We start from the raw sequence: 27,363 nt of genomic DNA on the forward strand, positions 1-27,363 counted from the left end.
AGAGCTGGGGCAAGACCACTACAGGCTAACAAACCACCACGTACCCCCCCAAACTGTATTTTATAGATAAAGACACGAAGGCTTAAGAATTGAGTACAGGCACACCTCATTTTATCGTGCTTCACTTTATCGCGCATTGCAGATACTGAGCTTTTTACAAGACCCTCCACCAGCAAAAAGATTACGACTTGCTCAAGTCTCAGATGATGGTTAGCATTTTTTAGCAATAAAGTATTTTTTAATAAGGTATGTACATTGTTTTTTTAGACACAGTGCTATTGCACACTTAACAGACTACGGTATAGTATAAACATAACTTTTATATGCACTGGGAAAGCAAAACATTCGTGTGACTCACTTTATTGTGATAATCACTTTATTGCAGTGGTCTGGGATTGAACCAACAATATCTTCAAGGTATACCTGTAATCTGTCCAGTCATACAGGACCAAGTGGAGAGCAGAAAGGTAAACTCGAGTCTGTCTCACTAAACCCATGGTCCTACCTACTGTTGTGGGTACTTGCCAGCACTGGGTGGGGAGTGGGGGGCAGTGGGGTGGACTTTAAAGCACTAGCCTTCCTTCCTGGCAGAATAAGTTTATTTGACTGGACAGCACGTAAGGGAATACAAAATTTAAAAGCAAAAAAAGATGTTCACCAAGAGGAGTACAAGAATGTTCCCAGCAGCACATCTGATAATAGCCTAAAAGTGGAATCCATCTAATGTCCACCTGAAGGAGAATGGATAAACAAACTGGACTATCCTGAGACGGAACGCTATACCTCAATGAAGACAAACAGAGTACCAAGTACTCTTGACAAGAGGGATGAGTCTCACAAATGAATGTGAGCAAAAGACGACAATTCTTACTCAAAAAAAGATCCACAAAGCAAAATAAAACTTTAGCAAAGCACTCCAAACTGAAATAAATATCCTTAAATAAGCACTCAAGAATATAAAAGAGAAAACAAAACAAAACAATCCCTCAATGAGGCAGAAAAACAAAAACTAAGAACAGAACTAGACAAAAACAGGAAGAAATGAAAAGAGAGTTGATTTAACTCAGGGAAGAAACAGAAGAAAGAGACAAAATCTTATCAGAAATGAAGACTAAATTACAAGATGCCCAAAGGAAAATAAATTCAAAAAAATATCTAATGAAAGGCATTGAAGAAAGGGAGGAAAAGTTCTCAAAGAATAAAATGAGACAAAGAAAGAAGCAAAAAGGGTCAGAGGGAAAGTAGTTGGAGACTGAAATGGAAGACAGCCAAAGAAGGCCCAACATACACATAATTGGAGGCCCTGAAGAAATCAAAAGAATAAAACATAACTAATATCTGAAACTATAATCCAAGAGAACTTTTCAGATATAAAAAAAGACCTGAGGGGGCCGGCCTGGTGGCGCAAGTGGTTGAGTGTGTGCGCTCCGCTGCGGCGGCCCGGGGTTCACTGGTTCGGATCCTGGGCACGTACCGATGCGCTCCTTGGCACGCCATGCTGTGGCAGTGTCCCATACAAAGTGGAGGAAGATGGGCATGGATGTTAGCCCACGGCCAGTCTTCCTCAGCAAAAAGAGGAGGATTGGCAGATGTTAGCTCAGGGCCGATCTTCCTCAAAAAAAATAAATAAATAAAAATAAAAAAAGACCTCAGGAGCCAGCCCTGTGACGAAGTGATTAAATCTGGCATGCTCCACTTTGGCGGCCTGGGTTCACGGGTTCGGATCTTAGGCACAGACCTACACCACTTGTCAAGCCATGCTGTGGCGGTGACCCACATACAAAATAGAGGAAGACTGGCACGGATGTCAACTCACGGCTAATCTTTCTCAAACAAAAAGAGAAAAATGGACAACAGATGTCAGCTCAGAGTGAATCTTCTTCACACACACACACAAAAAGACCTGAATCTATAGACTGAAGGGCCCATCAAATTAAAGAAAAATTTCAATGTCTTGTTTTTTGGAGCCAGACAAGTTGATACTGAAGTTCATATGGAACAACTAACAGATAAGAATAGCTAGAAAAACACTGAAGAGAAAGAGGTATGACGAGAGGACAAGCCCTACATGATTGAAGCCTCCATAACCAAAGCAACATGATCCTAATGCATGGAGAGACAGAAAGACAACAGAATAGACAGAACAGAATGTCCATAAACAGACCAACTACATAAAGAAATTAAGTATATGATAAAGATATTATCCCAAATCAATGGGGCAAAGATTATTAAATAAACAAGTTAGTGTTGGGACAACTGGAGAGCCTTTTAAAGATAAATTTTAAAGATAAAATCAGATCCATTCCCTGTACTTTATATATATAAGAATAAACTCCAAATGGATCAGAGATCCATATGTAAAAAATGAAACCATACGAATGAAAAAATGAAACTATTAGAAGAAAACATGGGTTTCCTTTTTCTCTAGGGGTACAAAAAAAAAAAAGATTTCTATCTATGACTCAAAATCCAGATGTAATAAAAGACAAGACCAACAAATTTTATACATAAAATTAAAAAAATCTGCATGGCAAAAAACTACAATAAGCAAAGTCAAAAAAACAAATGGCAAATTGGGAAAAAATATTTGCAATATATATTACAGATAAAGGGCAAATATCTCTTTAACAATTTAAGGAAAAAAGCCAAAAATCCTGTAGAGAAATGGGCAAATGACATGAAATAATTCACACAGGCACACAAGGGAAACTATATAAATGATGTCCAACTTCACAGAATGGCAAAAAAGAAAACTACAACTACACACCATCTCTGATCCATCAGACGACAAAAATTCAGAGATTTAAAAATACACTACATTGGCAAGGCTGCAGGAAACAGGGACTTGCATACACCGCTGGTGTGAATATGAAAAGGTGTAATCCCTATGGAGGGAAACCAGCAGCATCTAATAAATCTAACATGCATTTAATAATATGCTAATATGTATCTAATATGTATTCTATTTCTCTATTAATCCACTTGTAGGAATTTACCCTCAAGACACACCAACAATACAAAAATACATATGTACAAGGTTCTTCATTACTGTATTATTTATAACTGTGAAATACTAGAAGCTACCTAAATGTCCAGTCACCGGAGAATGATTGAGTAAACTATGGTACCTATATATAGGGAATACTGTGCAAATGTAAAAAAGATGGAATGATGTCTAGAATATACTATTCAGTGAAAAAAACAAAATGCAAAAGTGCATATTTAGCAAGCTACCTTTTGTTTAAGAAAAGGAGCAATAAAAAAAATATGTGCTTATCTTTCGCACCCACACAAATGATAAGCGAGGACAAGACCTGGTTAAGGGGTGGGCACGAAGTAGATGGGATAAGCAGGAAAGTGACATTTATCTGAGTATAACTTTGTACAGTTGTGGTTTTACTGCAACATGCTAATGTTCTAAACACTCAAAAAAGGAAACTAAATCAACAAACATGGGCAGGGGAGCCTAAAATGGAAAGCTGACTGAAACCAACGAACCCAACTATACCTCCAATGAATAACATAACAGCACTGCAAAGGGGAACCTCTTTTCAATAGGTTTGTTTTCGGTAGTAGCATGGGCAAAGCAATTCTGAAGCTATTTCAGATACATGACAGGATTGGGCAAATGAGGCAATGTGTTGATGTTGCTGGGAGCCAGAGGTGTCACTGCAGAAGATGGGAGACAAAAGTATGGAAGGGCAGAAAGCCAGAAAGTTAACTCATGATCCCCATATTATGTATAGGTGTATTTGTGTGTACACATATAAATGTGTACATACATATATTTTACTAACTCTGTCCACTGAAGGGGCCTAGAAGCAGACACCCCTGTGGTAATGAGCACACTCAGCCCCCAGATCTTGGTCTTGAGAACCATTCCCCACTAAAGGAACCACGGTTCCTCAGAGAAATGAGTGAGTGGGGGCAGAGAGGATACAAGATGAGCCAGAAACTAAGGCAGTTCTCAAACACTGATGAGGGCATGTCACAGACATGGGAGTCAGCTAGAAGCGGCTTCCACTGGCCAAACATGGGACAATTTGGGCACAAAAATAATTAAGACAAGGACAAATTATAAGCCATTGGGAGAAAAAAGGAGCCATGTATCCATATTGATAATAAACAGACTAACAGGAGAGAAAGGAGGTACTTCAATGTGGAATGGGTCTTGGAATTTGGAAATCATCATCTTACAATCATCATAGTAAAGACTGGCCCAGGCAAAAATCGTCAATGGACACTAAACCTAGGGAGGAAATTTTGAAGAGGAAGAAGATACTTGCAAAATCTTACAGTGTCTCTCCACAGATTGCTTTTAGTACAAAGGGAAAAAAGTACTAAGTACACAATAGAAAAAGTAGTAAATATGCAGTGGAAAAATCACTACTTCACTCTGAGAAGCCAGCCAGGGGCGAGGGTCTTCAGAAATGCTGTCCCTCTTCTTTTTTCACCTTACAGGGGTGTTCAATTGCTAACCATTTGAATGCACTACTTCTGTTTGTTTGTTTGTTTGTTTGTTTAATGGCATCGGGGTTATTTGGGCAGTGGCATTCTGTATTTAAAATAAAATACCACCAGTAAATTTTTTTTTTTGTTTTAAAAGTGGATTGGCTATTTGCATGCAGGGAGGTTACAAAGAAAGGCTCTATCAGGGAACACCATAGGAGACTCTGGAGGCTCAGAGCAAGGACCGACCCAGGGCTCCCACCAGCAGTGCTTCTTAGCTGGGCAGGTAGCCCCCACACCATCCACTGATAGCAGCCAAGCCAAGAGGTGATGGTCCCCGTGGGCCACCACCATGCTTGAGACTAGCCTAGCCCATTCTCTCTCCAAAACCCAGTGGCGGCAGCGTTTTCAGCAGAGTCAGGCACACCTCCGAGAAGTCACAGAAAAAATGCCTTTTCTCTCGGCTGCTGTGACTCTGGTTAAAAACTGGTGTAGGCAGGGTGGGTGGGGTGGGGTGGGGGTGGTCTAGAGCCATGGACAGACTGCAGCCTTTGTTTTCCTTTCTTCCTTTCTTGTTCTTTTCCTGATGCATTGAAAGGGCAGGCCCATTCCGTCCATCATTGTCCCATTTCTGAGTGATATGCCAGCACCAACTTCTGACCTTGCCCCTTGTGGAGCTTCCTGCTGTAAACCCAACAGATGGGTCCGATTCCCACAGAGGCCACTGTGGATGGGCCTGGGCTGCAGACTCCCGCTCCACCACCTGGGAGGCAGCTCCACAGCCACTCTGACCACCTCGTCTCTCCCTGGTTCTCCATCTTTGTTGGAGTTCCTCTACTTTACCTTCCACCTCTTCTATTCAGCTGTTTTTTCTAGTTTTTCTTTTCCAAGACCTTTTTTGTTCTTTGAATATTCTTTCTCTTAAAATTGTACCTGTTCTTATTTAGTTCATTAGATGCACTCTGTTCTCTCTGGGGATGCCATGTTCTCCATCTGCAACTCTTTGTGTATCTGTCACTCTTGGTCTCTGCGTTTGCTGGTATCTGGGGCTGACCTCTCAGCAAGGGGCTGCACCCACCTGCATGGCATGCTCCCTAGTCCTGGCTTCCCGCTGCTCCCTGCACTCAGTGAGCTTTTGAGGGGTCCCGCTGCCAAAGCCAGGTAGCAGCTGTTCTGCCTGCAGCAGCCCAGCAGGCAGCGTGGTGGGCACTGCCCCAAGCTGCCATGTCCCACATCCAACCACAGGAAAGGGGCCCAAAGCTAGGGCCTAGGGTCTGAACCATGCTTGTTAAATCCATCAGTGTAACACTCTCATGCCAACAAAATTCACTTATTTCTGGCCACACCAAATGTGGTATAAACCTACTCACAATATACCCAGCTGAGATTGGGGTAGTACTGGCTTCAGATAAAATCTGACTTTGTGAACTTGCTAGCAAAAACACAAAACTTTCTTTCAACTGGGTGATTCAAGCACTTGCTATCTGTCTGTCTGTCTGTCTACCTACCTACCTATTTTGTGAGGAAGATCGGTCCTGAGCTAACATCTGCCAATCCTCCTCTTTTTGCTGAGGAAGACTCGCCCTGGGCTAACATCTGTGCCCATCTTCCTCCACTTTATATGTGACGCCGCCACAGCATGGCCTGACAAGTGGTGCATTGGTGTGCGCCCAGGATCTGAACCTGGGCTGCCAGCAGCGGAGTGCGCACACTTAACTGCTATGCCACGGGGCTGGCCCCTATTGGTTTATTCTTTGATTTGGTAGCACATGTCCTCCAATAGTTTCTGCAAAAGGAGGCATGTGAGAGAATTTTTTTGAGATCAGACTCCATCCACGTATATGACTGATGGTTTATCCAGTATGGAATTTTAGATTGGAAATCATCTTTCACTTAGGACTGTGAAGGTGTCTTCCACCTTCAGTGTTGCTGTTGAGAGATTCCGGCCATTATGATCCCCAGCGTGGCGTTGTGGTCAGTGCAGACCCACTTGGGCTGAGCCTCTGCAGCCCATCAGGAGGTTTTTTTTTTCGGTGAGGAAGATCAGCCCTGAGCTAACATCCATGCCAGTCTGCCTCCTTTTTTTCGCTGAGGAAGACTGGCCCTGGGCTAACATCTGTGCCAATCTTCCTCCACTTTTTATATGGGACACCGCTGCAGCATGGCTTGACAAGCAGGGCGATGGTGCGCGCCCAGGATCCGAACCTACGAACCCCTGGCTGCCGCAGCAGAGTGCATGCACTTAACCACTATGCCACTGGGCCGGCCCCAAGTTAAATCTTCATTTTAATAGATGTGCTCTAACTCCCTCTCCTCTGCAAAAGGGGAAATAGTGATAGAAGACTGTTATTTAGAAATACGAAGGTAAGTATTGGAAGAAACATCTAAAAAACCTGACAACAGTTACCTGTGGCAAGTAGAATCAGGGCGGGGCAGGGCTGGAGACGTGTGCTTTGTTACAAGCCCTGCAGAACTACTGATTTAAAACTATTGGAATGAAATTACTATGAAAAAACTAAAACTAGTGAAGCAGACAGACAAACCCTCAGGACTGAACTGTCATCTGAAACAGCAGAACGAGATGGATACAAAGGTGCAGCCTTGGTGAGGCATTAAGGCCGCTGCTGTGGCAGCAAAGAGGGCGGGCACAGTGGAGGGTACCAGGAGAGCAGCAGGGCCTGCCTCATGTTTCTACGCACTCTGACCCTCTGCAAGAGGCAGTTACACTCTCATGCAGTTCAATCCTTTACATGCTGCTGTGAAGTGACCCCCAAATGCTCAGCCCATCTTCCTTCTGTGGGGTGACTGAGGCCGTGGGCCCCATGAGGTCAGTGTGGAACAGAGAAAAGGCAGAGCTGAGAAAGCGGAGACACAGTGGGATCGGGACCCCGCACAGGCTCTGGGGGCGGACAGGCATCTCGGGGAGGAAATATGGTAGGAAGAGGGTGAGTCAATGTCAAGTAAATCTCAAAGACAAAGCGGCTTCAGCTGACAGAAATTAGATCATCAAAATAGTCCCAATAAAGCTCACTCTCCTGGGTGCCAGGCACTGGGGTTCACAAAGGCGGTGACCCGGGTAAGTCATTCTGTGCTGTGAGGACTCCCTAACTGTGTGACTTCTCTGGATAGCCTGGAAACTGGGGTCTATGACTCAGGGAACTCTGGAAGGAATATTTTAACACAGTAAATGTGGTTTCCATACAATATATAAGAAGGTGATTACCTGTGCACATAATGAAGCTGATGGATGGAATCAATGGCCAACACCATTTCACCAATGTAGAATCTTGCCATATCTTCCGGAAGCTTGTCTTCAAATTTACTGAGCAGGGTCAGTAGATCACCACCTACATAGTAATCCATGACTAAGTACTAGAAATTGGGAAGAGAAGGGGAGAGAATACAGTATTTAGTCACCACAAAATCTGACAATTAAAGGCCAAACTTCCACTGCAGAAGTCCTTTGACTCTTCAGGTCTGGATCCATGGCTTCCTACTTGCTCCTGTAATCTACAATTTTCCCTCTCAGAACATATACCCTGATGTATCAAAATGCTGTTATAATTTTAAGTTATGCATCTGGCAGATGCATAACTTCAATAATAATATATTTAATCAACGGAAAAAATGATTGAAGGATTTGATGTTGGAGAAGGCACTCTAAAAGCTAGTGACCCAAAGTAAAAGCATAAATAATAATCCGTCAAGCTCTACAGGGTTTAAAAATAATTCCCCAGGGGTGTCATCAGCATCACGGTGGAGTGAGCTGCTCCCTCCGTCTCTCCCCTCTAAGTTACAACTAAACAGACATTCATTAACCAGCAGAGGATTCCTTGCACAGCACAACGGGACATCTAAGAGATCCGCTCAGTCATGCACCTGAAGGTGGATGGCTTGAATCCCCGAGAGGCAGTGAAACTAGATGAGCACAACCCTACCCCTACCCCTCCCTGGCAGCAGCAATCTAGGTCGCGGGTCCTCACACAGCAGCTGGCATGACAATAAGAGGAGGCGCGAGCAGCCTGGCCCACGCAAACACTTTTGGAGTTGTAGCCCAGTCCATGGGAGTGCCCCTCGTGCTGCAGCAGCCCCACCCATGGGAACACTCCCCACTGAGCGGCACGGCTGAGCCCCTGCCAAAGAGCCCCCACCAAGCACAGCAGCTCGGCTGAGCCGGCCACAAGTGCCGAGCCAGCCCATGTGCGAAACAAAGTGCACCCCCCTCTCCCACCTAGTGCACCAACTTGGCCAGTGCCCTGCCAAGCGCAGTGGTCCCCTACCAGAGTGACCTGCTGGAGGAGCACAGAGGCCGAGCCTGCGTGTGTGTGCATGACCTGCTGAGCGGCTGTGGCCAGTGCACAACTGCAGAGAAGTCTTACCAGCACAACTTCCAGCAGACAGGGTGGGATCAGAAAACACAGCTCCTGCCCCCTGATCAGGGGTGGCGGGTGGAATCTGTGACCTGATACTACCACAAATACACTGGCAAAGGATCACTTCATCAAACACCATGAAGAACTGCAGCAACACTTCAGAGCAGAAGGAAAATGACAAGTCTCCAGAAACCAATCCTGAACCCACAGAAATTTACACTCTAAATGACAGAGAGCTTGTTCAAAGAAATAATAGCTGAGAACCTCCCAAACTAGACTTACAAGTACATTAAATCAATAGAACTCCTAATTACATGAATGCAAAAAGACCTTCTCCAAGGCATATAATAATAAAACTATCAAAAGTCAATGACAAAGAAAAAATATTAAGGGCAGCAAAGCAGAAGAAAACAACCTACGAAGGAATCCCTATATGAGGCTTTCAGTGGATTTCTCAGCAGAAGCCTTACAGGTTAGGAGAGAATGGAATGATATATTCAAAATACTGAAAGACAAAACCTTTCAGCCAAGAATACTCTATCCAGCAAAACTATCATTCAGATACAACAGAGAAATAAAAGCTTTCTCAGATAAACAAAAGCTGAGGGAGTTCATCGCCACTAGGCCTGCCTTACAAAAAATGTTGCAAGGGGCCCTCCCATCTGAAACTAAAAAGCAAAGGTTTACAAAACCTTGAGCAAGGAGATAAATAGACACATAGAATCAGAAAATTGCAGCTCGATATCAGAATAGGTTAGTAAACACTTAATTATAACATAAAAAACAAAGAGAAGGAAATCATCAAAAATAACTATAAACACTTCAATTCAGTCACAAACTCACAAGACAGAAAAGAACAATTTGTGACAACAATAACTCAGAAAGGGAAGAGGAAAGGAATGGAATCTGCTTAGGCTAATGGAGATAAGAGGCTATCAGAAAATGAACTACTCATCTAAGAGATCTTTTTTTTTTTGGTGAGGAAGCTTGGCCCTGAGCTAACATCTGTGCCAATCTTCCTCTATTTCTGGCATGTGGCTCGCTGCCACAGCATGGCGTGATGAGTGGTGTAGGTCTGCGCCTGGGATCCAAACTCACGAACCTGGACCGCCAAAGCAGAGCCCGCCAAACTTAACCACTATGCCACTGCGCTGGCCCCTCATCTATGAGTTTTTTTTTTTCTTTTTTTTTGGTGAGGAAGATCAGCCCTGAGCTAACATCCGATGCCAATCCTCCTCTTTTTTGCTGAGGAAGATTGGCCCTGGGCTAACTTCTGTGCCCATCTTCCTCTACTTTATATGGGATGCCACCATAGCATGGCTTGACAAGCAGTGCATCAGTGCGTACCCGGGATCCGAAACTGCAAACCCCAGGCCCCGAAGCAGAGCGCACACACTTAACCACTGTACCACTGGGCCGGCCCCTATGAGATGTTTTATACAAACCTCACGGTAACCACAAACAAAAAATCAAAGCAGAGCCACAAATCATAATTAAAGAGAAAACCATCACATAAAACCAGCAAACTGAAATGGCAGCCAGAAATACAAGGGAAAAGAAACAATGGAAATATAGAACAACCAGAAAACAAGAGACAAAATGGCAGTATTAAGCCCTCATACATTAATAATCACTCTAAATGTAAATGGATTGAATTCTCCAATCAAAAGACACAGAGTGGCTGGGTGGATTAAAAACCAAGACCCAACAATATGCTGCCTCCAGAAAACACATCTCAGCTCTAAAGACAAACACAGATTCAGAGTGAAGAGATGGAAGACGATACTCCAAACAAATGACAAGCAAAGGAAAGCAGGTGTTGCCATACTTATATCAGACAAAGCAGACTTCAAGACAAAAAAGACAAGGAAAGACAAAGAGGAGCACTATATAATGATAAAAGGGACTTTCCACCAAGAGGACATAACACTTAAGAATATATATGCACCTAACACAGGAGCGCCAAAGTATATAAAGCAACTATTAAGAGACCTAAAGGGAGAAATTGACAGCAACACAATAAGAGTAGGGGACGTCAACAACCCACTTACATCAATGGATAGATCATCCAAACAGAAAGCCAACAAGGAAACAGTGGCCTTAAATGAAATACTAGACCAGATGGACTTAATAGATACAGCAAAATACACATTCTTTTCAAGTGCACGTGGAACATTCTCAAAGACAGACCATATGTTGGGAAACAAGGCAAGCCTCAATAAATTTAAGAAGATCAAAATCATATCAAGCATCTTTTCTGACCACAATGCTATGAAACTAGAAATAAACTACAAGAAAAAGGCAGCAAAAGTCACAAATATGTGGAGACTAAACAACATGCTACTGAACAACCACTGGATCAATGAAGCAATCAAAGGAGAAATCAAAAAACACCTGGAGACAAATGAAAATGAAAATGCAACATATCAACTCTTATGAGATGCAGCAAAAGTTGCACTAAGAGGGAAATTTATAGCAATACAGGCCTACCTCAACATAGAAGAAAAATCTCAAATAAGTAATCTTAAACTACACCTAACAGAACCTGAAAAAGAAGAACAAAGCCCAAAGTCAGCAGAAGGAGGGAAAGAGTAAAAATTAGAGCAGAAATAAATGAAATAAAGACTAAAAAAACAATAGAAAGGATCAATGAAACTAAAAGTCGGTTCTTTGAGAAGATAAACAAAATTGACAAACCCTTAGCCAGACTCACTAAGAAAAAAAGAGAGAAGGCTCAAATAAATAAAATTAGAAATGAAAGAGGAGAAATTACAATGGATACCACAGAAATACCAAGGATTATAAGAGAATACTATGAAAAACTATACATCAACAAATTAGACAACCTAGAAGAAATGGATAAATTCTTAGACTCATACAACCTCCCAAAACTAAATCAAGAAGAAACAGAGAATCTGAATAGATCAATCACAAGTAAAGAGATTGAAACAGTAATAAAAAACCTCCCAAAAAACAAAAGTCCAGGACCAGATGGCTTCTCTGGAGAATTCTACCAAACATTCAAAGAAGATTTAATACCTATCCTTCTCAAACTATTCCAAGAAACTGAAGAATGCTTCCTAACTCACTCTATGAGACCAACATTACCCTGATACCAAAGCCAGAAAAGGACAACACACAGAAGGAAAATTAAAGGCCAGTATCACTGATGAACACAGATGCAAAAATCTTCAATGAAATATTGGCAAAATCGAACACAGCAATACATTGAAAGGATCATACACCATGATCGAGTGGGATTTATACCCGGCACGCAGGGACAGTTCAACATCCGCTAATCAATCAATGTGATACACCACATTAACAAAATGAGGAATAAAAACCACATATCATCTTGATAGACAAAGAGAAAGCATTTGACAAGATCTAATATCCATTTATGATAAAAACTCTCAATAAAATGGTTATAGAAGGAAAGTACCTCAACATAATAAAGGCCATATATGACAAGCCCACAGCCAACATCATACTTAGCAGTGAAAAACTGAAAGCCATCCCTCTGAGAAGAGGAACAAGACAAGGGTGCCCACTCTTGCCACTCTTATTCAACATAGTACTGGAGGTTGTGGCCAGAGCAATTAGACAAGAAAAAAAAAATAAATAAAAGGTATCCAAATTGGAAAGGAAGAAGGAAACCTTACTGTTTTTGGATGATATGATTCTATACATAGAAAATCCTAAAGAATCCACCAGAAAACTATTAGAAATAATCAACAACTATAGCAAAGTTGCAGGGTACAAAATCAACTTATAAAAATCAGTTGCATTTCTATACACTAACAAACGAGTAGAAAGAGAAGTCAAGAATACAATCCCATTTACATTCATGACAAAAAGGATAAAATATCTAGGAATAAACTTAACAAAGGAGGTGAAAGACCTGTACACTGAAAACTATAAGACATTATTGAATGAAATCAAAGAAGACATAAAGAATTGGAAAGATATTCCATGCTCACGGTTTGGAAAAATAATCATAGTTAAAATGTCCATAATACCTAAAGCAATCCACAGATTCAATGCAATCCCTATCAGAATCCCAATGATATTCTTCACAGAAACAGAACAGAGAATCCCAAAATTTATATGGAACAACAAAAGACCCTGAATAGCCAAAGCAATCCTGAGAGAAAAGAACGAGGCTAGAGGCACCATAATTCCTGACTTCAAAATATACTACCAAGCTATAGTCATCAAAACAGCATGCTACTGACACAAAAACAGACACAGAGATCAATGGAACAGAACTGAAAGCCCAGAAATAAAACCACACATCTATGGACAGTTAATCTTCGACAAAGGACCCAAGAACATACAATACAGAAGGAAAATCTCTTCAAAAAATTGTGTTGGGGAAACTGGACAGCAACATGCAAAAGAATGAAAGTAGACCATTATCTTAACCATATACAAAAATTAACTCAAAATGTATTAAAGACTAGAAGGTAAGATCTGAAACATAAAACTCCTAGAAGAAAATATAGGTAGTACACTCTCTGACATCAGTCTTCCCAGCATCTTTTCGAATACCATGTCTACTCAGGCAAGGGAAACAAAAGAAAAACAAATGGGACTACATCAGACTAAAACGCTTCTGCAAGGCAAAGGAAACTACAAACAAAACGAAAAGACAACTCACCAACTAGAAGAAAATATTCACAAATCATATATCTGACAAAGGGTTAATTTCCAAAATATACAAAGAACTTATACAACTCAACAACAAAAAGACAAACAACCCAATCAAAATGGGCAGAGGATATGAACAGACATTTTTCCAAAGAAGAAATACAGATGGCCAACAGGCACCTGAAAAGATGATCAACATCACTATCAGGGAAATGCAAATCAGAACCACAATGAGATATTACCTCACACTCGTTAGAACGGCTATAATTAACAAGATGAGAAATAGTAAGTGTTGGAGAGGATGTGGAGAAAAGGGAACCCTCATACATTGCTGATGGGAATGCAAACTGGTGCAGCCACCATGGAACACAGTTTGGAGATTTCTCAAAAAATTAAAAATACAAATACCATATGATCCAGCTATCCCACTACTGGGTATTTATCCAAAGAACATGAAATCAACAATACAAAGAGATCTATGCACCCCTATGCTCACTGCAGCATTATTCACAATAGCCAAGATGTGGAAGCAACCCAAGTGCCCAATGACTGATGAACAGATAAAGATGTGGGGTGTGTGTGTGTGTGTATATATATATATATGTGTGTGTGTATATATATATATATATATATATATATACATACACACACACACACACACACATATATATACACACACACATATATATATACACACACATATATATATACACACACATATATATATACACACATATACACACACACACACACACACACACAATGGAATACTACTCAGCCATAAAAAAAGACAAAAGTGTCCCACTTGCAACAACGTGGATGGACCTTGAGGGTGTGATGTAAAGCAAAATAAGCCATACAGAGAAAGACAAACACCATATGACTTCACTCATATGTGGAAGATATACAAACACATGGACAAAGAGAACAGATTAGTGGTTACCAGAGGGGAAGGGGGTGGGGGCATGGGCAAAACGGGTAAAGGGCACATATGTATGGTGACGGATAGAAACTAGACTATTGGTGGTAAGCACGATGCAGTCTATACAGAAACTGATATATAATAACGTACACCTGAAATTATACAATGTTATAAACCAATATGACCTCAATAAAATAAAAAAATAAGTTAAAAAAATAATAATAATTCTCCAGGCCCTCATGTCACAGGATGACAACACTGGACCAGAGAAGGGAGGTAAATTATCATCTAGAAAGATGACATCATGAACAAAGTGAAAGATAAATACTTATGGGTTCACCCCCATGGAAGAATCAGAAAATTTACTGCTGAAGTAGAAATCAGAGCAACAAGAGGAAACATGCCTGAGGTGCTGGGTGTTCTACTAATGGGACGGAGCCAGTCCCTTCACTTAGAGCTCACTTGCCACAGGGCCGGCATACACTGGGCAGCCTTCTGCCTGAGGACAGTCTCTCTGTGCAGCACTCTGAAGACTACAACAGAGGAAGCTCTGGGGCTGTGGAGAGCCCCATGGGGGCATCTGACTGATCAGAGACCATCACAGCCCAAGTTGGGGTGCAGCCAATATGCCCAATGCTGGAGAAGCTGGAGGTCCCTGCCTCATAAGAATCACCTTCCTTGATGCCAGTTTCCTTTTAAGAGATGGATGCTCTGGTCTAAGCAGTTAACTTTTAACTAATCAACACAGAGAAGAAATACCACTGCCTGTTTACTCAGCCAGAGAAACAATCATTTAATATTTAATGAGAACGTAATAATAATAAGAGCTACTATTCAGCGAACAACTATTACACTCCGTGCCTTCAGGCTCTGATTTTCTATGATTTTTGCCCATTATCTCTGTTAAAGCTCACAAGAGCCTTCATCACAGGTACTACCATAATCCCATTTTACAGGCGAGGAAACAGAGGGTTGATGACAGGCCCAAAGTCATCCAGCTAGCAAGTGACACAGCAAGGATTTGAACTCAAGCAATCGGACTCCAGGACCACAACCTTAAACATGACACTGTAGTGTCTCCTAAGAAAGTTAACTAATCACCGTATGGTTGGGCCCGTCTGAGCAAGGGAGAGGTCCTTATTCGCTTACAGAATTTTTTTTACCAACAACTGTCTCATCCTGGCTCAGAACTCAGCTTTCAAGACTCATCTCAACTGACCCCTCCTCTGAGAAGTCTTCCCCAACCTCCCTGCCCTGGCCTCTCAGCACTGTCGTCCATCTCTTCCAACAAACGGTGAGTTTTAAGGGCAGGAGTCCCGTGTTAATCGTTTTCTGTCTCTCCCACACCTGGCACAACTCCTGTTATATAGAAGACTCTCAATGGACATTCACTGAGTTAGTTCGTTCACTCATTTGCTCTCTCAATAAAAAACTTGTCCGCACCCCTCTAGATGAGGGGTCCCTCCTCCATGGAGATGACATCTGTGGAGGGAGGAAGACCATAAGCAAGCATGGAGATGAACACAATTTTAGAGAGCGGTAAATGCCAGGAAGAAAACTAAACCATATGGTGCAGTGGAGCATGAGTGGGGGTTACTGTGCATGGACCAAGAGGCAAATGGCTGAGGCCTGAACGACAGGCAGAAGCCAGCTGTGGCATGGGCCAGGGGTCATTTTCCAAACAAAGGGACGTGTGCAAAGAGGCTAAGAAGAGAATGAGTGTGGCATGTTGGAGAAATGGAAAACAGTGACTACGGCCTAACATGAAGAGTGGGGAGAGGATTAGGCCTGATCCCACAGGCCACAGTGGGAAGGTGGGAAGCTGCTGGAGGGGCCTGAGCTAGGAAGCTGCAATCCCATTCACTGCACTAGGGGAAGGAGAGGGGGCTGGGAAGCTAGGACGTGGTCCAAGCCAGAGGGGAGGGCAATAGGCCTTGGGGATGGGGTAGAGGGAACAAAGACAGGGGGCGGATAGTGTAGAAAACTGGAGGAAGAGACCACAGCACCCGCTGGTGGATGCACGTGGGGTGAGATGAGATTAGGTGGATGAATAGCCAAGACTTTGGCCTCTTAAGAAAGCAGGAGGAATGAGTCAAGCACCATCGAGCTGAGCCTCAACGGTTTCCATGTCTGCCTACGAATCTAAAAACTAAAACGTATCATAGCAGTGCTAAATATGATGGGTTTCTGGAAAACAAGTTTGTAAGAAAAGTAAAATGCAAAGGCTTATAAGGCAGACAAGCATAAACTTATTTTTGCAATAAGAACTAGACCGATTATTTTCTCTGTCACGTAACGTAGGATTCTGAGTTAAGTCAATAAGGCAACACCTCTTTTAGTTACTAAGGAAAGAGGTTTAATTTTCATGAAATGCCAAGTTTAGATACCTACAATGGAACTTATAACGTGAACCGGCCCCACAGGGTGGCCTGAGGCATCCCCATCTCCACTTTACGAGGAAGCCAACGCCAGCCTGCACCTCGTGCCCCGTGAGGCACTCAGGTGGAGGGCTTTCTACCCCTGCCTCGTTCCTCCTCATGACCACCCTACAAGGCGGTAACTGCCCCTATCCCAGTGAGGTAAGGAACTTGCCTAAACGCACCACTGGTGGGCGGCACAGGTAGTGGCCAGACCCGGTGTGCTGACTCCAGGAACAGGGCCCACGTCCACACACAAGAAAGCGCCAGAGCCCTTGCGTTCCTCCTCTCAATTTTCACTGCATTTCAAATTGAACTCCAAAAACCCAAGAAGACAGCTTCACTGCAGTTCCTAATCGACTATCTTAACTCAGGATAAACTGCTAATGCCTAACGTTTCAGACAGCAACACGCTATGCTGATTTCAGGAAAAACAGAAACAAAACATGTTTTCCTTCTGTACAGATCCATGCTGCCTAGCACTCCTTAGAAAATTCATTTAGTTCTTATGAAAATAGGACATAAATAGGAGCAGGGACAATGATCCAGAAGCACTGGGGTTTATGTGGAGATGGCCCCAGAGCATCAGGACTTTGCTGTCTGCCAGAGGAGGGGCACTGGGCACCACCTCCACCAGACAGGCCTAGGCTGGGGTCCTGGCACAGTCCTTGCATCTGTGTGATAACCTTGGGCAAATGATTTCATCTCTCCTTGCCCCCGACACCCCATTTATAAAACAGTGAAAATCATGAATGCCTAACTCACTGGGTCACTGGGAAGACTGATTGAGACAACCCACTGGCCTGTGCTCAAGAAACACCAGCTGCCCCTCTCTGTTGAAGCAAATACATATTTTTAAAATTCTAAATAAAAAGTATAGGGGCTGGCTCTGTGGCCTAGTGGTTGGGTTTGGTGTGCTCCACCTTGGAGGCCTGGGTTTGTGGGTTCGGATCCCAAGCATGGACCTAAACCAGTTGTGAGCCATGCTGTGGTGGCAACCCACACATAAAATAGAAGACGACTGGCACAGATGTTAGCTCAGGGTGAATATTCCTCAGCAAAAACAAAAAAGAAAAGTATAACAAACCGTTTTACCTGATCCTGAATGTTCGAACCTAAGGGATTTCTTTGATGTTTATAGGAGATTATTTTAAGATGAATAAAAGAAATCCTACATGACTCCTCTTGTTGTAAGCAAATGGAGCACATTCCCAAGAATGGACTTAACAAGTCTGTTGTTATAGAAAAGAGAACACAGCTTAGGCCCCTGCCCTGAGGCTGTGGTGACCCTTGAAGCACCCTGCGGTGGCCACTGCTGGGGAAACAGTGCCAGCCGAGTGCTGTCAGGAAGAGCGAGGCTGGGACCAGCTTCTCCTAGGTCTGCACAGGTCCCTGTTCAGCCAGAGCTCCACGGTGTGGACTTTTAAGTTTAGGCAAACCTGGAAAGTCATTCTCAGAATTAAAAGTCCTAACAAAGCAGTCATGAATCACTCAGTGCCTGAGCCAGAGGTCTGGTTCCCCCTTCTCCTCTGAACTGACTGTCTCGAGTCTGTTTTCCTGGGCATCCACGCTCAACTCTGTGCACATATGTGAATCACAAAGCTGATGAGTCAATGCTGAAAGTAAGTCCCAGTTCAAGTCAGAAGAATAAATAGATGGCAATAATGTGGAAACCAAGAGTTACTCAAAAAACTGTGTCAGAAGACCTCCTAGAAGCCAGCTCATGCACTGGGGAGTGTGTGACCCAGCACACTGTCACCCAACCCAGCCGTGAAGGAAATGGAGGTGGAAACACCCACTTAGTGTAAAGGGTCAAAACATTTTAAATCCCCACAGCAATTTCTTATTCTTAACGTAATTCAAGATAGAAAATGTTTTAAACCCACACTTTATTTAAATGTAATAAACCCAACAAACAAAAAATCAGGTTATCTGGTGATTAGAGAAAAATAAAGTATATAATTTCAGAAGTTTATTTTTAAAAGTTCCACCTAGGGGCCGGCCTGGTGGCGCAAGCGGTTAAGTGCGCGCGCTCCGCTGCGGCGGCCCGGGGTTCGCTGGTTCGGATCCCGGGCGCGCACCGAAGTACTGCTTGGTAAGCCATGCTGTGGCGGCGTCCCATATAAAGTGGAGGAAGATAGGCACCGATGTTAGCCCAGGGCCGTCTTCCTCAGCAAAAAAAAAAAAAAAAAAAAAAAAAGAGGAGGATTGGCGGATGTTAGCTCAGGGCTGATCTCCTCACAAAAAAAAAAAAAAAAAAAAAAAAAAAAGTTCCACCTAATGAATACTACATTAAAACAAACCCCTTAGTTTTATCTAGTCAAATATACATTTAAACAACATCAGTCTCAAATTGTCTTATTCATTTTTTAGTGATAGCACAAAGGAATCAAAAAACTTCAGCAAAATGCCATTTGACAGTCTTGAAGTTCCTGGTGACCCAAACATACCAGATAATTTTCATCTTGAAAGGCATAGTGCAATGTGGTGATCCACTGACAGTCGCCGTTCACCAGCACGTCACGCTCTTCTCGGAAACAGGCAGTCTGTAAAGAATTAGGGGGAAAGTTGGTCTGTGTCCACCTGGAAAAGTACCCTGCAAAGCACAGTCCTGAATATAGGGGTCCCTGCTGTGACAGAGGCTCTGGAGACAGTGCCATCTGCCTTCCAGGCTGCAGGGAGCCTGGCCTCCCTTACTTAACCTGAAACCAGATGCACCAGCCTCTCCCCCCAGGCGGCTCCCACCTACTCCTCAGTCTTCACCTGCACCAATTGAAAAGCTAAGCGCTTCTCTGTTCCTTCCTGCTCCTGTATGCGCGCACGCAAACACACACACACACACACACACACACACACCACCCCCGCCCCCACATGCGCCAAGGGCTGCTGAGAATTCACTTTGAGATGGGCCTTGCACCTACCCCTTCCACACATGCCATTTCTATGTCCCACACTTGAGATAAAACCTGGCTCATGGGTAGACTTCAGCAACAGCTTCCTGGCTGCGCCCCTCCCACTCAGCACTGCTTGACTTCTCTTTAACAGGTCAACCTCCTCGGGGGAGCCTGCAGTGTGGCCGCCCTACGTCTGCCCCTCTGCCACAGACCTACAGTTTAGCAGCCACATGGCTGGCAGGAAAGGGCACACACCTGTGTACTGATCTGAGTTGGTTATTTTCAAGAAATGTGATTTATTTGCAGTATATTGATGTACATGATCACAATAGGATTCTACCCTATGGCATGTAGCATATGGGTAAAAGGCAATCTTTTAGCTGCTATAGCTTTTTTTTTAAACAGCTTTAATACGCAAGTGGCATCTGTATTTAAAAGTAACCAGGCATAATTATAATAAAACTTCCTCTTTACTGAGGATATACCAAGACTTGAACTCCTCCTTATAAGCAGCACTAATAGAGGGCTTGCTATGCAAGGCAGTGAAGAATGTGTTACACCTGTTCTCTCATTTGAGTCTGACAGTGAGCTTTAAAACTTGCTTTTTCTACAAGTTTTTCTAAACATTTTTTAAACGTTTTTCTTTCAAAAAGAAATATTGAGGTAGATGTTTCCCGATTCTACTAATCAGAAGCAGACAAGATGACTTAGATTGGCCAACAATCAACTTACAATGTCCAAACATGCAGAGACAAGTGGTTCTAGAACCACCACGACCCCCTGAGCCAGTGGGCACCCAGACCACAGGGACCTAGTAAAGGGACGGCTGTAAGAAAACCTGAGTACTGGGGCTGGGGCCAGCCCAGGAACCTACAGTGTCTGGGACACTGTTTCCACGAGGAGATGTTCTATGACCAAAAAAGATGAACTAAAAGCCGAACCTGGTCTACAAGTTATGAACTTAGACTGCTCAGCAACTTTGCTACTGCCACCTCTTGTTGACGTCACACTTTTAAAGATTTTTAGAAGTCAATATTATTTGTTTCAAAAAAGTCTATTAAATAAGAATAAAAAGAGAAATTACTTCAACCAGCATTATATCAATACGTATATATTTTTATATATGTCACACACTCATATATATCCCATAATATATATTCTGTGATAATCATCATAATTAGCAGACATTCTTGGACTTTTCTGAGTATGTCAATTAAATAGGATCTGTGTAACCAGATTTAAATTAAATAAGAAATATTTAGTCTTTGAAAATATACTCATTCACCATGACATTTGGGTAAATACTAATATGATAAGGTGAGAATCACCTCTCCCTAAACCATTTTTACAATTTAAACACACACAGACACACATTTTTTTCTAGAGGTTAACATAAGTTATATTAAATGTGGCTCTGCTAACTTCTTTCATAAATCAATCACTCCTGTAGAAATATAATCTTGAATGGAATTTGCTACTAGTATTTTTTTACCCCCATACACCTTATTCCTCCCCCATACTTTCAGGTAACAGCATCTACTTTTTTCCCCACAGAAGAACTGCTTCAATGGTTTTCCTGCCTTTGCCAAAGTGCCAGTGGTGCCATGGAGAAGGGCTGGTGAAGCACGAGATAAGGAAAATGACGGAGGGAGGACGAAGAGGAAGAAACCAGCAGAGTGAAGAGGGATGGAAGGTTCAGTCATGGGCCACCAACATTTTGAGCCCAGGTGACTGCAAAAATGGTGATGACTCAGCCAACTAACATGCCTTTATTGAGCAATAAGACCTTGTGCTGGGTGCCACCGCAGGAAAGAGGAAATGCGTATGGACGGGGAAGAAGAACAAGCCATAAATGATTTAGACACGATGGACCTCAGATGCCAGAGGGATGCTGAAGTGAGAATGCCCACCAAGTCAGTGAAAACTCGAAGCTCAGGAGGGCAATGTTACCTAAATAAACGGTTTGTGTTATCTACTCAAAGTGGCAGCTATCATCGGCAGATAAGAGTTCCAGAACAAAAGAAGAAAAGGCCACCTAAAATTACAAGGAGGATTTACAGCAATAGGATGAGAGAGGCTAGAAACCAAAGAAGGAATTTCCACAAGGAGGAGGTGTTCAATTCTAGAGGGGAATGCTGCAGGCAAGCAATGGCCTTGTTTAGCAGCTATAAAGTGAAGCAGCGGTGGTGCTGAGGAGAGAAACGAGCCAGAGTGAACCACTACCACAGATGGCAGCCTGGGTGGAGAACAGGCACTCGGTGCATTCTGGCATGGGGCGAATCAAATGAGAGGACAATGGATAAGTGATGGAGCAGATCAGAGGACAAAGCCAGGAGGTTAACTGGCAACATGTCCTTGGAAAGGAGGCAAAACGGAGGAATACAGAAGCTGTGAGGCATCGGAGGGGAGTCTGGAGATGACCAGAGGAAAAGCTTTGGCTCATGCGGCAGACCTCACCTGTCTCAATCAGGGGCTGAGTGTGGGGCTGGAGAGAATGGAGTCGGGGGCATGAAACAGCCGCCATGGGGATGGAAACAGAATTAAGAAAAAGGGGATCAGAGACTGGCATGCAGTAGTCATCTGCTTTTATTGATATTCCTCATTCTCCATCTAAGACAGGATATAAAAACATTTCTGTACTTAAGTAGGATCCAAATTCTCTAACTCCTTTTGCATATGGAGCAGAACTGCGAAAAATGCCTAAAACTTGATGGAGGTTTTAATTTGCCCTTACAGTACACAACAGTCTGGCTGATACACTTGAGGGGGCACTCTCAAGCGGGGCACCTGGTAGAGGAGTAAACACCGATGCAGAGAGGAGCAGGTGCCTGGGAGGAGGCTGAGATCCTGACAACAAAAAGCACCTCACTCTTGTCAAGGAAGGAAGGTCTAGACTTGTGAGGACTGGGGTTCTTACCCAGCAGGGCTTAAAACTCCCTGTTTACTTATTGATTTATTTAATACTCCACACTTACCTCTGCTCTTTTAAGCATTTCCCACTTGTTGAGGATTTTCATTGCATAAATTCGTTCAGTGTTCTTCATTTTGACAACAGCAACCTGAAATACAAATGGGAGTTTAACAAAAATCTAGTTAATACAACAAAAGGCCAGCACATGGTCATATAACTACAGTGAAATCTGAATTGCCTGGAAACCCTGGAAAATGAGCTGTTAAGGAAAGCAATGTTTCTACGTAAATAACTATTTGCCCTTTTAAGCATCAAAACTTGATTTTAGCCACACTGCAACTTGACAGATCTCACTTGCTCAGTTCAAAAACTTCAATGCTGAGCGATGGGTACACAGGGGGTTCACCGCCCTCTACTTTGGGGTATATCTGGAGATTTCCATAATAAAAACTTCTTAAAATCATCAGTGGCTCCCAAGCTTTCCCCCCTGCATTCAAGGGTTCCATCCCCACAGTCATTCCTATTCACCCCCACTGATGCTCATGTCTCCCTCTGACCACCAGCCTTTGCATGCGCCAGTCCTTGCCTCTAAGATCTTTTCTTCACAGGGGTAGTGACTATCTGTGTGGGCTCTGGAGTCTAACCTGGGCAAATTCACTTCTTTGTGCCTCAGTTTCTACAACCAGAAGGGGATAACAGCAGGACTGGCCTAAGATTGCCACGAGGATCAAATGAGTCAACACATTTAACATGCTCAGAATGATGTGAGGCACACAGCATTCGTATGTTGGCTGTCAGCCATATTCTTCAAGGTACAACTCAAATGCCCCCCTCTTCCAGTACGTCCTCTTGGACTTCCCAGTCCCTGACAAATCTCTAAGGAGCTCTTCCATCCCTACCAACACTAGTTGCGATGTTTGTGCCATCGTATGGCACATTCTACCCCATATAAATCTATCATTCATCGGCTTAAGTCCCCATCATAAAACCGTAAACTACTTAATGGCAGTGATAGTAACTTCTGTAACCGTTTGTGGCCAGTGGCAGGCAGCCACACAACAGATATGGAACAAAGAGTTCTTAAATTGAATTAGCTACATCCTTGCTTTCTAAACAACACATACGATACAATAACATCCTCAAAGTAATCACAAGCGCTAACATGCACTGAGCACTTTCCGTGTGCCAGGAACTATGCTAAGCAATTTATCTGCACTCTCTGAGTTAATCTTCACCACAATCCTAGATAGTGGCTATATTTAACATCCTTGTGGTACAGATGTGGAATTTGAGGCTCAGAGGGGTTAAATAACATGCCTAAGAAGTGGCAGAGCCTCACTCTCAGGCTTATGCTTTTAAAGACTATATTGCTAATATAATATAGTCATAATTAATATAATCACAATTAAAGATAACTTCCCTGGGCCTGATATTGGGGGCGCCACAATGAACACACCCTGATGTGATCCCAGAGCCTGCTGAGAGTCAAAGGCATCTGCCCTACACTACAGGGCTTCCAGCCAGGCTCCCAGTGCCCACCGTGGGGATTGAAATCATTCTCCGGTCATCTCCCTTGGTCATCTCTCTCACTGCCCCCGCTGGTGCTCCTCCTCTCGACATAACACGCTTAAGCTGCTGTTTACATAGTATTTACTATTAAAATGGTCTAACTTAGAAGGAATGGTAGAGCTGATAACTTTTGAGGAAAAGAATTAAATTCTGACGATGACAAGCCTCATGAGCAATTCAGATCTTGCTGAAAATGAGGCCTATTAGGGCACAGACTATTTCCAGAAAACATGCAAAATGACTCTCATAAAATACATAGAAGGGAAAAGAATATATCCGTACATGGAAAATACTTGTCAAATTAAGAATATGCAGAAAGGAAATGTAGAAGTTTAATGTAAAAACACCCCAAAACCCTGTTACTGAACAAGCTTTCTCCATTGCACAATAACTTACAAAATAAACAATTTCCAAAAATCTTGTTTGGTTTACCAGAAACTTCTTCCTGAGCAAAAACTCAATCTTAATTGCTTCAAAGAAAGATGATGATCTTACAAATTATCTCCAAAATCAGACGTTTCAGTAAAGAAATACAAATCAAAATAATTTTATAAAACACTAAGAAGCGATCCTGGGGGCCGGCCCTGTGGCTTAGCGGTTAAGTGCGTGCGCTCCGCTACTGGCAGCCCGGGTTCGGATCCCGGCGCGCACCGACGTACCGCTTCTCTGGCCATGCTGAGGCCGTGTCCCACATACAGCAACCAGACGGATGTGCAACTATGTCATACAACTATCTACTGGGGCTTTGGAGAGAAAAAAAGGAGGAGGATTGGCAATAGATGTTAGCTTAGAGCCGGTTTTCCTCAGCAAAAAGAGGAGGATTAGCATGGTTGTTAGCTCAGGGCTGATCTTCCTCACAAAAAAAAAAAAACAGTGATTCTGGGACACACTAAGTGTATACCTGATGCTAGCTTAGATCCGGTCCTGGAGGGAGAAGGACAGAACAAAAACATGCTATGAAGGATATCACTGGGCCAACAGACAAAACTGGTGTAAGACTGTGGATTAGACAAAAAGTATTTTTTTTTTTTAGATCAGCCCTGTGCTAACATCTGCCAATTCTCCTTTTTTTTTTTTGTTTTTTTTTGCTGAGGAAGACTGGCCCTGGGCTAATATCCGCGCCCATCTTCCTCCACTTTATATGGGACGCCACCACAGCATGGTTTCCCAAGCAGTGTGTTGGTGCGCGCCCGGGATCCAAACCGGCGAACCCCGGGCCGCCGCGGCGGAGCGCGTGCACTTAACCGCTTGCGCCACTGGGCCAGCCCCCAAAAAGTGTTCTATCAATGTTAGATTTAAATTTATGAATGTTAGATTGAAATTTATGAACTGTGGTTATGTCAACGACTATCCCTATTAGAAAACAGTCCCTGACGTATTAGAGTAAAGAGCCTTGTTTGAAATAAGCACCTTATTCTCAGTAGTTCAGTAAAAATCACACACTTCACACACACACACAGCTGAGGAGGGGAGAGAAGAGCACAGCGAATATGAGAAAGTTAATGAGATAAAATGTTAACAAAAGGGAATCTGTGTAAAGGGTTAGACTGGTGTTCTTTGGACCAGTTCTATTCATACAACTGCTAATTTGAAATTGTTTCTAAACAAAGCTTTCAAAGCTTTGTTTCTTTCTTTTAAGTCATTCTAGGAACAAAAGAGAGACAGCAGGGCAGAGTGGATGGCCACACAGGCTTTGGGATTCCAGTCTAGCTCCACCACAGTCCACTCTGGGACCACCAGCACCCCCACTCCAGGCCTCAGTTTCCCATCTTTCCAGTGGAGCAGAGGTACAGCCAGCGGCTGGAAGGTTTCAATGTGCTCAAGCTTGTAAAGGCACGTAAGGCTTGTCATGCTGAGCAGGGCACCCAACCGACCAGCTGCTAGTTGCTGTCATGCCAGAAACATAACCCTGGACACTGCACCACATTAGCTGGGGAACTGCCATCCAGAGGGGTGCCAGGATCAAAGGAACTTCCTGGACCAGCTGTCCCCAAGATACCGAGGGGAGGAAGAAGGTGTTTTCAAAGCCATTGTGCTCAAGGAAAAGGGCACTACCCCAAATATTCTAAACCTTGTTTAAATAATAATCCAGAAATGTTTCTCTAAACTGTGTGTGGGGGGGCAGGTTTGCAATTTTGATGTAAGAGTTTCACATGCTCACTACACATAATGTACAGTTGCATTGTCCATCAAGTTCTAGACTCTACAAATTCTTTCAAGGGGGCAGGGCTCTCGAGCAGCCCATCCCATGGTCTCAGGACCATAGGTACACACACCTGTGCTCCACTGCAGACGCACACTCTTACCTCCCCGGCCTTGTCATTAGGAAAAAAAATTCAATTAGAACCATATTTGAAAAACACTTCTGGTCCCAACACTGATAAAGAGTGTCCTCATTTCTGTGATCCGTTTGGTGCTGTCAGAGACAGAGCAGCTGAAATTGGGCACATTTCAAGTACATGATTACAAGAATATCCCGGGAGGCAATGGCAGTGGTAGTAATATTAGCTACAGAATCCCAAATTCTAGTTATGGCAGGGAAGGACTGGTGAGCATGCACAGGGAACCCAGAACAGATGCAGAATGTCGGATGGCTGGAGGAGCTGGCTGAGGAGGGCAGGCTTGCGGAGCCCAAGTCATGAGGTCGGGGTCAGAGGTGGGACGGCAAAGACATGTTTTTCTTAATTTGGGAGGAACTTGAAAGGTGATCAACATTATCTTCTTTGAAACTCAGAAAACTGCGTTTTGCATTAGGTTCTTTGGCAAAGAGCACTAAAAATAACTACAAACTTTAGTAGTTTTGGCACAAGAATGTTCTCCTCATTCTTTCACTTTCCTCTTGAAGGTCACCCCTCTCCTGCCCTGGAGGGTCTTCATGCCCCTCCTGAACACTCTCAAATGGGCACGCTGTAACTGAAAAGCTTGGTGGGGCCCTGGGCCTTGCTCATCTCCACACCCCAGAGCCTGGCATAGCTCCCGGTACAAGTAAGACAGTCAGTAAAAGTATTTACTGAACTGAATCAGCTTTTAATTTTAAAAGGCTTTCTCTCTCTTCTCACTAAACAACAAAACCATACCTTACAACATCATATAACCTACCTACAGCTCAGAGATTTGTTATTTCTATGTGGAACCCAATTTTTTCGCATGGTTCCTTTAAACAAGGTTCCCTGTTGGT

General features: G+C 43.2%; 1 protein-coding gene across 1 annotated transcript in view; it reads right to left on the reverse strand.

Annotated features, from left to right (window-relative positions):
* The window catches only part of CDC42BPB (CDC42 binding protein kinase beta), a 119,590-nt gene that overhangs the window by 48,675 nt on the left and 43,552 nt on the right, over nucleotides 1–27,363 (reverse strand). Inside the window, 3 exon segments of the mRNA XM_058567759.1 lie at nucleotides 7,673–7,821; nucleotides 19,262–19,357; nucleotides 22,681–22,764. Of these exon segments, the coding sequence (XP_058423742.1) occupies nucleotides 7,673–7,821; nucleotides 19,262–19,357; nucleotides 22,681–22,764 (329 nt within the window).

This window comes from Diceros bicornis, chromosome 24 (genome assembly GCF_020826845.1).
Source record: "Diceros bicornis minor isolate mBicDic1 chromosome 24, mDicBic1.mat.cur, whole genome shotgun sequence".
Classification (NCBI taxonomy): domain Eukaryota; kingdom Metazoa; phylum Chordata; class Mammalia; order Perissodactyla; family Rhinocerotidae; genus Diceros; species Diceros bicornis.